This window comes from Corvus brachyrhynchos, unplaced genomic scaffold (genome assembly GCF_000691975.1).
Source record: "Corvus brachyrhynchos isolate BGI_N302 unplaced genomic scaffold, ASM69197v1 scaffold86, whole genome shotgun sequence".
Lineage (NCBI taxonomy): Eukaryota > Metazoa > Chordata > Aves > Passeriformes > Corvidae > Corvus > Corvus brachyrhynchos.
In genome coordinates, this window is record NW_008238647.1 from 814221 (window position 1) to 826150 (window position 11930).

At 35.8% G+C, this 11930-nt stretch overlaps 1 protein-coding gene across 3 annotated transcripts in view; it reads left to right on the forward strand.

The window, feature by feature from the left end:
• The first annotated feature begins 389 nt into the window (after nucleotides 1-389).
• DCUN1D5 (defective in cullin neddylation 1 domain containing 5) overlaps nucleotides 390-11930 on the forward strand; it is a 14813-nt gene continuing 3272 nt past the window's right edge. The window contains exons 1-7 of one of the 3 annotated variants that reach the window (XM_017737650.1): nucleotides 390-449; nucleotides 2554-2636; nucleotides 5177-5247; nucleotides 5786-5877; nucleotides 10724-10832; nucleotides 10927-11031; nucleotides 11876-11928. In XM_017737650.1, coding sequence (XP_017593139.1) covers nucleotides 5206-5247; nucleotides 5786-5877; nucleotides 10724-10832; nucleotides 10927-11031; nucleotides 11876-11928 — 401 coding nt within the window. In that variant the 5' untranslated portion in view covers nucleotides 390-449; nucleotides 2554-2636; nucleotides 5177-5205. The other 2 variants (XM_017737649.1, XM_008636304.2) reach the window with 2 other exon arrangements.

The window sequence follows — 11930 nt, forward strand, 5'->3', positions numbered from 1 at the left end:
AGAAACGCCACGGAACGGCTCCCATTCCCGACTGGCTTTGCCTCTGGCTGTACTTCTAGGGCCAATTCTGGCATTTGTCCCCATATTCGTTCTATCTCCCTGGGGTAGGCGGCTCTCGTCACTTTAAGGTTGCGAGTACTCAGAGTGTCGATGCTAAATCGTCCTTTCCTCTTTTTTTTTTTTTTTTTCCTTTTTTTTTTTTTGCAGTGAATTGGAAGGATTGGTCAGCACACTGGAAAACAAGAGCAGGAAAGGTTTCTCTAATAAATGGCATTTGTCCCCATATTCGTTCTATCTCCCTGGGGTAGGCGGCTCTCGTCACTTTAAGGTTGCGAGTACTCAGAGTGTCGATGCTAAATCGTCCTTTCCTCTTTTTTTTTTTTTTTTTCCTTTTTTTTTTTTTGCAGTGAATTGGAAGGATTGGTCAGCACACTGGAAAACAAGAGCAGGAAAGGTTTCTCTAATAAATACAGGAGTCTGAAGCATGTTGTTCATTAACTACTGTAAAAAGACCACTTTATGCCGTGATACCCAAAAGTTGCTATTAGAATGATGAGCCGTTAGTGCGGTGCAGCAGGAGCTTACAGTGTGGCTTCCCTGAAGTAACTGCCTGCTTCATCTATTAGACCCTGTTAAGTATGCCAGTAAAGCAGTAGTTACTACTAACGTCCTGAGGACATGAGGGCACAAAGGACTTGCAAAATCAACACTACGGGAATGGCTATTGCAAGAAATTGTGGTGTATGGCCTTTCTCATAGGCTGGCCAAGCTTGAGTTTAGAAGTACCCGGGCTCTTATTTTGTTATGACTGTTCATTCTGGGTAACTATTCCAGAGCTCACTTTCTGTGGTCATTGATGACCTTTTAGTTTCAGTCAGTTTATTCATTGCCTACAAATAACTGTTCTTGTGCCAGCATTATCCTCTATACAACTCTACTCCTTCGTGGTTCTCCCTCAAAGAATATTTGGAGGGAACACTTCTGTTTTCTCACACTTTATTTTGTACACTTAAAAAAGCTAAATTGTTCTGGTTTGTAATACCAACTTTCAGTTTCCTTGCTCATCTTAGCTCTTGTTTGCATGTGTTCAGTTTCAGTTTGTCTTTCTGGGACATTGTTAACCGAAATTTTATGATCTTAATTTCTTTTACTCAAAAAAAGTGTTTTAAAAAAAGTAGCTCAAGGAAAAAAACAAAAAAAGAAAAAACCTAGATTCTACAGGGAGCTAGTTGCTGGGCGAAAACTATGATGTAAGTGAGAGTTTGTGGTAGGTGATCAGAAAATGTTAGATACACAAGCATTTTTGGCATTATGTTCTTATACAGCAATTTATTGGTAATATTCTTTAGTAAAATCAGTGATTACAAGTAGATCTATGTCAATCTAGGGTGAAACCAATAAGCAGTAGCATACCGTATGACTGCCTCTTTCTGGTGACTTGTGTTCCTAATGCCGGTTGGATGGATGGATGAATGTTTGTAGGACACCTTTAATTCTAGCTTTCAGTACAGAAGGCTTCATCTTGGAGTGTTGCATTCTTTTCCAGTGAAGCTAAAAACGATGCATGGGAGATAAAGTTTTTCACCCCTCTCAGAACTCTTCTTCTCCTGCTTGACATTTTAATTTTAAAATTGCAATGTGGGAGCTGCATAATTTTAAATCCTATTATATGATTAGCTCTCACCTCATTGTTAGAAATAATCTTAGCTTGTTCTAAAAGTCTGTAATTTGTGTTTGAAAGGAGGATGCATTGGAAAGGTGCTGCAATGCCTTACTGACTAAAGATGCCTTTGTGTGGTTGGTGTTTTTACTGGAAGAAATTCTATGCATTCTTTTAATGAATGATGAATTAGGAAATTCACTTCCTAGGCAAACTGGGTTGTGTGTTACATAATGAAGACAATGATCTGGGGAAGCTGTGTGTGCTGAGCAGCTTCAGTCTTGCCACAGATTGCGCATTACTGTTCTGGTATATATACCAAATATCTATAGAAGTTGCAGATTCTTAGTTATACATATAATGTAAACAAATTGACCAAGTTTTTTTCCCAAATGAACTATAGATAGCCTGACTTTTAAATATGTCAAACTCTGCAGCTCCTGTTGACCTTAATGGGATCTGTGCATACTCAGCACTCTCGAAGATCATGCTGCTTATTAGAGACCTAACTTTAAATGCCTGAATGTATAAATATAAGTAGATAATAAGGCATTTGAATTACTGAGGAGTGATAATTTGGCCATCTGTGTGGGGTTGGGTTTTTTTTTTGATTAATATCTACAAGATAACAGTACTTCTGCATTTCAGAAAAAGTAATAGTTGCAATAAATTGAGCTATGAGATAGTTGTAATCTAAAGGTAGTTTTATGTTCCAACAAGAGTTGGGGATGACAGACAGTTGCCCTTTATGAAATGCAGCATAACTGTAGATGTATATTGACCTAGTGAAACAATTTAAATAGATGATTAATAAATGTTTTAATTTTTCCCGGTTTTCACATGTGCCATTAAAATAACACTGTTCGTCCCCGTGTTTCTATTTGCTATTGCAGATCACAACCATCTGGTAAAGTAATAAGTGGAGAGGAACATTTTTCAAGCAAAAAGTGCCTGGCTTGGTTTTATGAATATGCAGGTAATATGCAATGGATTAATGTTTAAAACTATATGGTTTTGCTTTAAATAAAGCAATACATCAAATACTACTTGCATTTTTCTTTTTTTGATGTTGATGTAGACATAAAAATATGTCCATATTTCCTTCCTTATAGCATGCACTTGTATTAGTATAGCTTTTACTATTATTTTCTTGGTATTTATTCTTTTTGACTTATTTTTGCTTACTCTATGCTTTATAACTTTAAAGTGAAAGAACAGATGTTGAGCAGTACAGTTGAACCAGGATATACTGAGTGATTCTACTTCTTGCTTTGAAATTGTCAAGTAGAAATCAGGACATTGAGAGTGAATTCAGATTGATGTGTATGTATCTAACTGCGTCTTTTTTTGTAATCATTATGGAAGGCTAATGACATAGGCCGTGATTTAAGCTTCTTGGGTTTCTATTTTACAAAACAAAATAATAGAGGTTTATACTGTTTTTCCATTTGAGAATTTGTACTAACATTTTTGATATTCTAAATAACAAATGTCTCATTCCAAAAATATTTGAAGTAACCTCTTTCAAATAACTCAGGATTGCCATTGAATAGCTGCTTTCAGTGAATATGCAGTGTATTTTGCAGAATTTATTACACTATTACTGCTATGTATTAACCAAGTATATGGCTTCCAAACTCAGGATTTCTAAATTGTTATTGATTTCTTGTCTACTCACTACTTAATAGTCTATCATAACTGGTTGGTGATTAAAACTCATTAGTGGCCAGTTCTTAGTGTGGAGTGAGCTGCTGATTTATCTGCCAGCCATTGGTTTGAGTATATTTATCAGGACTGATATTTTCCTTGCAGTCTTTTTACAGCAATAAACTCCTCTTGTTTATAGTAATCTGCTTTTTACTTCAGGTTTGAGGCATACTCTTTTGGAGTAGAGTCTTTTCTAGGGAAATAATAATTCAAAGTTAATTTTCTTGTGATAAATATGTTTGCGCGTACTTCAGACTTAATGTCTGTAAATTTTGTCTTTGTTGTTGAGTCAAGAATTGAATGTAGGAGGTTATACTTCGTTGGTTAACCAGTAATCAAAAAATGCCACATTTCCAGCATGAGATAGAATTCCAGTTAAATTATACACAACAGGAGATAGAATATTTCCATTGGAAGATAAAACTATACACACACACACATATATATATGTGTGTGTGTGTATGATTTCTGGACCAGAAACACTGATTCAAGCTTTTACCTGTCATTGCCGGTGAACCCTTGCATGTGTTTATCTTCATAACTTGTTGGGGTTTTTTAACAGTTTCTATCTGACACTGTTTGACCTTGCTTACCTAGCCAAAATGTCCTTTGCAATATTTTTCAAGAGGTAGGGGTTCATGATCTTAAATGTCAGTTGCATTTTATTTTCCAGTAAAAGTAGCCATTCTCAGTAGTTTTTATTGACAATGTTCCTATCTCACAGTGAGTAGTTACTCAAAGCACATTATCCAAACTCTTAAAGAGGCTTCTGCTTACACTAGCAGCAGATGCAGTGGAGATAGGTATCATCAAGGACTCTCTGCCTATTATAAGTAGCAAAATTTGCCAAAAAGTTGTAAAATGGCATGTTGTTTTGGAAGACAAAACCTTTGCCTTTTACATGAGTTCATCCTCACTGAATGTTAATGTAATGATCCAAGACACGTCAAAATACTGTGTTGACAAGCCTTTTTAATAATATTTGGCTGCCCAGTAGGAGTAATTTTTGGAACTTAGTCAAAATAACTGAAACCGGAGAGGGATTAGAGGAACAAAACGCCGTAGCGTGTGTCCGTATGCACTCTTTAAATGCACTATTTTGCTGCATTTTAGAGACTTTTTTTGTGTTAAAATGGAGAAATTACAGCTTAACACTAGCTGTTGTGGTCCTAATCAAGCTGTTTTCATTGCAGTCCTAAAGCTTTTTCTGGTTTGTATATGGCTAACATGCTCAGCATTTCTTCAATTTATTGTTACCACTTTGTTTATATTACTCAGCTCATAAAACTAATCTTACGTTATTTGCAGATTCACCCTCTTCTGTGTTAGTGTAAACCCGTAACGTTAGCACCATCAAAAGAATAATATCTGTAATAGTAGCTCAGACAGAATTAGATTGTTTTTTTTATTGTTGATAAAATAGTTTTTCGAAGAACATTATTCATAAAGTAACTTCAGCAGAGAGTAATGGTACCCAAATTTTCTTAAAACAATTGACTGCCACAGTTATTGGAGTTGAGCTGCATCAATAGGAAGCTCACCGGCGTCTTTTGAAAATTCGGATACAAAACTAAAATGGCTTGTCTGCTATCATAGGAAGGCAGTGCACAGCACAAACATTCTGGTGTAGCACATAAGTGTCTACACAATTGTACTTGATAGAATAGTTCTAGCTTAAAAGCTATTTAATTGTGTAATTCAGTGTTTTTAGAAATACCTTGTGTGCAGTATAGCCTAATTATTGTGCATCACCGTTGTGAGCAGTGAATGTTACTTAGATTTCAATCTGGTGTGGTTTTTGCGTTGAAGGTCCTGATGAAGTTGTAGGCCCTGAAGGAATGGAAAAATTCTGTGAAGACATCGGTGTTGAACCTGAAAATGTAAGTTTCTTTCCTAGTGTTAATAACACCCAAGAGGAAATTAGATAAGGTTAAGTTCTGTGTAACACTCTTAACTCCACTAAGCAAAGAGTTTGTCATCTTCCTGCATGTAGGAGCTGCTCTAAGATACTTCAGCTGAATACATCAATTATATTTGGCTGGTGTGTGAGGTTTTTTGGGTGGGTTTTATTATAGTAATACTTCATTTTCAGAAATTGAAATTAAGGGGAAAATTGCATGTAGCTGAATTATTTAATGGTAACAAATATGAAGTGCAAGCATGTACCACAATTGCTAGAATGTTTGTATGCTTTAGAGTTTTATTCTTGGACATCAGTAAATCAGCCTTTTCTTACATACTGACTCCTTTTCCTCCCCTTGTTTTTCGCTTTTTTTTTTTTTTTTTTTTTTTTTTTTTTTTTTTTTTTTTTTTTTTTTTTTTTTTTTTTTTTTTTTTTTTTTTTTTTTTTTTTTTTTTTTTTTTTTTTTTTTTTTTTTTTTTTTTGTTTTTTTTTTTTTTTTTTTTTGCTTCCCCTAGATTATTATGTTAGTTTTAGCCTGGAAACTAGAGGCTGAAAGCATGGGATTTTTTACCAAGGAAGAATGGTTAAAAGGAATGACCTCGTTACAGTAAGAGTGTTTTTACGTATCTAATAGAATGTTCTAATTTTTTGGTTGTACTTATAGCTTAACTACTCCTGCTTTATTTCTTGTATGTTGGAAGTAAGACACAAAAAAGCTTGCTTTTAGGTCTGGTCTTGGTCCACAACTGCAAAATTAATCCAATGAGTTCACTCAAAGGATTAAGTTATTGTCTAAACCTAGTTAAGTCAGGTTTTGGTGGCTTCCTTTTCTTGCGAAAATATGTTAAAATATCATTGTAGTTAGCAGACATAAATAAGTAGATGTGGAGATGCACATAAGCATATTTCAGCACTGATATTCTGGAAAGATTTTACTGATTTCTGAGCTTTATAGATGAGAACTGCATGGATAATAGTTTTGGCTATTAGTATTATTTATTAGATGCATTCTTGCTCTTTCTGTTTGTATTTGAATTTTTGGTGTGTTAATACCCTTCCTAAAGAGATCGAATCTTACATTAAAGTAATCAGCTTTTTGTGAGGCTTAGTTCAGTTGTTACTTTTTGTTTGCTCTTTGTGTAACCACTTACGTATGGTACCTTAGTGTTTTAAGGGTGTCTTGTTATAACACTGCATTCAATATTAAAAATAGGGAGCTACTATTGCAGCTAGAGCACAGTAGGAAAGTGGGGTTGATTTTGCCCTGTCAGTTGTAGATTGGTTTGGGAAATTGTATCAGGCAGATACCCTCCAGTTACTCTAAACTATGGAGTAAGTGACTCTGGACTGACTCTCTTAACTCTTAATTGATGAGGCTTCTGATAGATGCCTTGATTATTTTGTAACTATCACTGGAAATTAAGTTAAGAGCTGGAATGATTAAATTGACTGAAATTCAGGATGACAGAGATTAAATTCTGGGTGCATGATTTTTCAGATGCGGTGAATGGGTATTGGTTGCTTATCTGAAGTACTTCGTTTTTATGCCCAAATAGAAGCTTTCAAGAGTTAGCCAATCTCACAGAATGCAAGCCCAAAGATGTATGAAATCAGGCACCTGTTCAGAGCCTATGTTTTAGATTTTGTTTCTAATAATTTGCTGTGACTGGAAGTCTTGTGATTCTTTTCAGAACAGAGCTGGTCGTGCTGTAGTCTAATTGTGTTTAAGACTGAAAATGGAGTGCTGCTGTGTGTTTTTATAGAAACAGACTTGTGATGAGAGCGCTTGCCTAACCCTAAAGCAGTAAACCTGTATGTTTTGCTTCCCCTGTTGTTCTCTGATAAGCTGGCTATAGGCTAAGCAGCTGGATGAAGCAAAGACACTCACATAACACAACTCAAGATCCATTGGCTAAAAGATACGTGTGGGTTTTGGCTGGGTGTGAGTGAACAGCTCTGTGGCGCTTAGTTGCCAGCTGCTGTTAAACCATGATGAAAGAGAGTATAAACCTGTAGACTTGTGCTGTTGTTGCTTACTAGGAACGGAGGATCATATTATGGGATTCCATCTGGAATGGGGTAATCTAGTTTCTCTTGAAAGGTTTGACAGAAGTTTGAAAGAAAAGGATTTTACACTTCAAATGATAAAATATTACTACATGCTTGCACAGCTTTTTTCTTTTTTCCCTTTTAAGTTTCACATGAAGAAATGAGATTGAAATGCATTAAAAGCCCAGAGTGTATTCTAGTCAGAGTTACATTATAGAATCCATATTTCAAAATACACGAAATGTCACACAAGGTAATGGCATGAGCAGGGTTGGGTGGAATTCAGCTCCATGGTAAGATACCTAAATGTTTGGTTTTTATGCAAGAGCTGGATTTCTTGAACTCTTAACTGCAATCTTTGGCGATCTAGTCAGCATAATGGAGCCTAGGAAGGTATCCAGTTTGCCCTAAGACCTAATGACTGGTCACCTGAATTGCTGTTAGATGTTGCTTGGCTAGTCCTGTATGAATGGTAACACCTGAATCTTAGGACATCTGTATGTAATCTACAGTTAGATGGCAGCATTTGGGTGCCTGAATCTTGAAGTGACATTCTCTCTGCATGTTGTTTTGTAATACACTGGCGAAGTTTGTTGTTTAGAGGTGAGAAAAATAAGTGCATGGTAAGGTAGATGCTGTCAAAATTAAGGTGAATTGAGCCCTAACTAGCCTCTTATGAGACCTAAGCAACTTGGGCTGTGAGGTTTCCAGTATGTTATGTAGGTAGGGTGAATTCTGCCACATATATATGTGTGTGTGCATATACATATGTATGCAAGCTCTCCTCATAGCAGAGAGAATCAAGTACCTCTGCTAGGCAGTTTATTTCAGCTGCTTTAAATACCTCCTTAGGATGAAATATATATACTAACATTAAATACTTTTGGTTTAATGTTTGTATACATCTTACTGATTTTTCTTTCGGGTAAAAGACAAGCATATGTGAATAACTATGGAATATAAAACATTGAAATGTCTGAGTAGGAGTTAATGAATCATCTCTCTGTCCACGTTAGCTATGCCTCAAATAATCTCTCTACCTCAGTAGAAATTAAAATACATCTGCTTTGTGGTGCTAATTTAAATTTTGTTAAAAACGTGACATAGGGATGAGAAGAGAGTGTAGTAAGCTAATGTCTAATTTTGTTGATCTTAGGTAACATTATTTAATGCTATCTTTCGGTAAAGACAGTTTGAGAAATCCCATCTTTTTCTAGTGTCTGTACAGGAGTTTAGTGTTAATTCACTTGTGCTAATTAGAAGGTTGTTCTGGTTGTTAGGAAGATTATTCTAAGTATGGGTGACCTCAGTCATCTATTTTATGGTGCAGCCACACAAGCAGCTGTATCTCTGTAAAAGAGGAGTTTGACAACTCCATGCCTCCTTTTGGGAAGAAGGTCAGTGGCTAGGTAGAGAAATGCCCTAAATGACTTTAACAGAGACGTGTCCCTGTATCAGGATCCAGAGGGTGGTGTATGTCTGAGCATGATCCGTTTCGCTGTTTGATTTTATATGCACTGACAATAAGTTGCTCGGGAGTCTTGACACTTAATAACTGCACATGTTCATATCAACTTTTTCAAAATATTTAATTGTGCATTAAAATACACATAGCCAGTAGTATAGTAGACAATAACTGGCATTTTACTTCGCACTTAAATTTATGATTATTTGACTGATTTTAATGAAATAGCTTGTAAGAAATTTAAGCATACTGAAACTTGTGTTTACCCATGGTATGGTGAATAATCTCTATCAAATTATTTTTAACAAAATATGTGGTAAACTCACTATAAATAGCTTATATATGTCACTAGTACACTAAAAACTTGAGCATTTAGGTAGATGTTAAATAGGTAGATTTGTCCTCAAATGTGTAGAACATTCTGTTGGAAGTATGAAGGTTGGAACATAGGAGAGATATGAATATAAAATGAGATGCCTTTCAAGCATAGCATAATGCTGTTTTAACAGTTAAATAGTAGAATTCAGACCAGTTAGATGGCTGAAGACAAAAAAGGTAATTTTATCTTTAGTTAAATTTACCAAAGCTCTTTTGACAAGAGTTCTTTTCAATTTATTGTATGATTTATTGCAGAATATATTAGTTCTGTCATCTGAATATGTAGCCTAATTAGCTACTAGTTTTATTTATTTAGCACCAATGTTGGCTAGGAGTCAGTGCTGCTTTAGGTAGATGCTGCCAGAGACAAGAAGTAATAAAAGGCTGATTCAGTTGGGATTGCTACATTTCTCTTGTCACAGTCTGGGAGGGACAGACTTACAGACAGCTGTGCACACAGGCTGGGAGATCTGAGGAACAGGAAGTATCAGCTGTAGCAGGTACAGCATCAAAGCACAGCATCTCAGCAACCTGCTGCAGTACCCCCGAAGGGCCCTTGCTGGGGCCTGTGTGACAAGTCCATGTGGAGCTGTTAGAGGTGCACGTGTATTCTCTGAGAGGCAGGCTGCCAAAAGGGGGACACATGACCAAAGGAAATATTTATGTACATCTGCATTTCTGAAAGTATGCTTCATGAAGGATAGAAGGCAAGGTAGATTATTTAATTTATTTGGTTTTAATCTTGGCAGCTTTTTTATAAGAATAAAATGTCATGTTATAATTGTTCTATTGAGTGAGTATTTTCTGGAGGATTAGCAAGGTTAAATTGCATTCTCCTTTGCCGTTGTTGGTGAATCTAACCCATTTTCTATTTGGAAACAAAATTCCTTGCTGAGTAAAGTACAAGGAGATCTTTCTGCCAAAGGATTATTTTTGCTGAAGCTTTATCCTGTTGACTAGCAGACCTGTACATTCTCATACAGCCTTTGATTTTTCAGTTGAATAGCTAGTGACTAATTCAGGTGATTAAGGTTTTTTCAGAGCTTGCATTTATCAGTCATAAAACATGAGCAGACTAGTATGTTTTGCAGAGTGCCTGCTCAATCCTGCCACTTGTAAACTCTCACTTAAAAGCTACATGTTTAGGGTTTGCATTTTCCCGTTATTTCCAGCTGGATTTCACCCTTTAATGCACCCCTTTAGAAAATGTTTTCTTCAAATGTTCATAGTGATTGAAAGATAAGATACTGCTGGGTATGAATACAGATTGTAGAGTATGGAATAAAAAGGCTATTATTTGAGATGTGAAGCATACACTTTGTATTATTGTTGCTGATATATTTAAAACAACAAACTTGCTTACAGAAGCCAGCATTCATCATTTCAGTAAACTGCAAATGTGTTGAGCATGTTCAATATTAAATCAGTTTTGTAGTATTACTCCTGTGTATCTGATGATTGCATTTTGGTGATTTTAGTTTTTTATGTTTGCTGGCATTTTTTTCATTGCCTAAATGTTGTGTTTTGAACTTCTAATGTTTGGGGTTTTTTTTATTTTAAGGTGTGACTGTACAGAAAAATTACAGAGTAAATTTGACTTCTTACGGTCACAGTTGAATGACATTTCATCCTTTAAGAATATCTACAGATACGCCTTTGATTTTGCAAGGGTAAGACTGCTGAAATGTTAGGAAAGTTCTCACTTCTATTTATTCAAAAAGCTTGTGGTTGATTGGTTTCTGTGCTTTCTTTATTCAACCTTAGGAAAAAGACCAGCGAAGTCTTGATATTGATACTGCAAAGTCCATGTTAGCTCTTCTGCTTGGAAGAACTTGGCCACTGTTTTCAGTATTTTATCAATACCTGGAGGTACAAGTTTCCTTGACTTTGTGAATGATGACATAGTGGTTGGACTGTTCTATGAGAATATTGTGTTTGTTTTACTCAAGAACGTATCTGTATTACTCCTCTTCGCTTGCTCAATGTGCTTATGAAACAGTGATGTTCTTGCATGCATCACACCCCCTTCCTCCATGTGCCCCACCCCCTTCTTGTATCAAAGGCAACTAAACTTCCATTTTAATTATACTGTAAAAATAAATTTAAAAGTAAGTAGTAGAGCCCCACCAGTGTCTTCAGCTGTGTCTGTACTGCATTTCACGTTCGCTTTTTGCAGATACAGTGTGTAGGTACCTTGATCTCTGGCTGTCTCTGGAAGACTTTGGTCAGCTCAGCTACAAGTGACTGATTAAAGTGAATGTGTGTAGGTTGCGGAACACATTAGGCTTGAGACTATTCCCTGGCTTCAAAACAGTACTAACACTGCAAAGTAGATGTCCTTATGATCATAATGTTTTGTACCCTGGAGAAAAGAAGATTTTTTTTTTTAATAGTTCATTCTGGAAATATATCTGAGTTAGATATGCCCCGCTTCAGGGCAGGGCAAAGACACGCCAGTTCCCAGAGCTTAGCATGGTGACTTACTGATTTCCAGGTATTTTGATTCTGCTCTGACCTTTGAAGAAATCATTTTATGTAGTTTCATAACTATGAAATCTGTTTGTGTGTAGTATTTTTAAAAATGGAAAATCAAGTAAATAATAGCCATTGTTACCTATTAAATTGTTTGTTAGGAGCTAATTGAAGATAAAATGAGATGCAGCAGTACCAAATGCAACTTGACATTTTAATATTTTGAAATTACTTTTCCTAGCAATCGAAGTATAGAGTTATGAACAAGGCTCAGTGGTACAATGTACTAGAGTTCA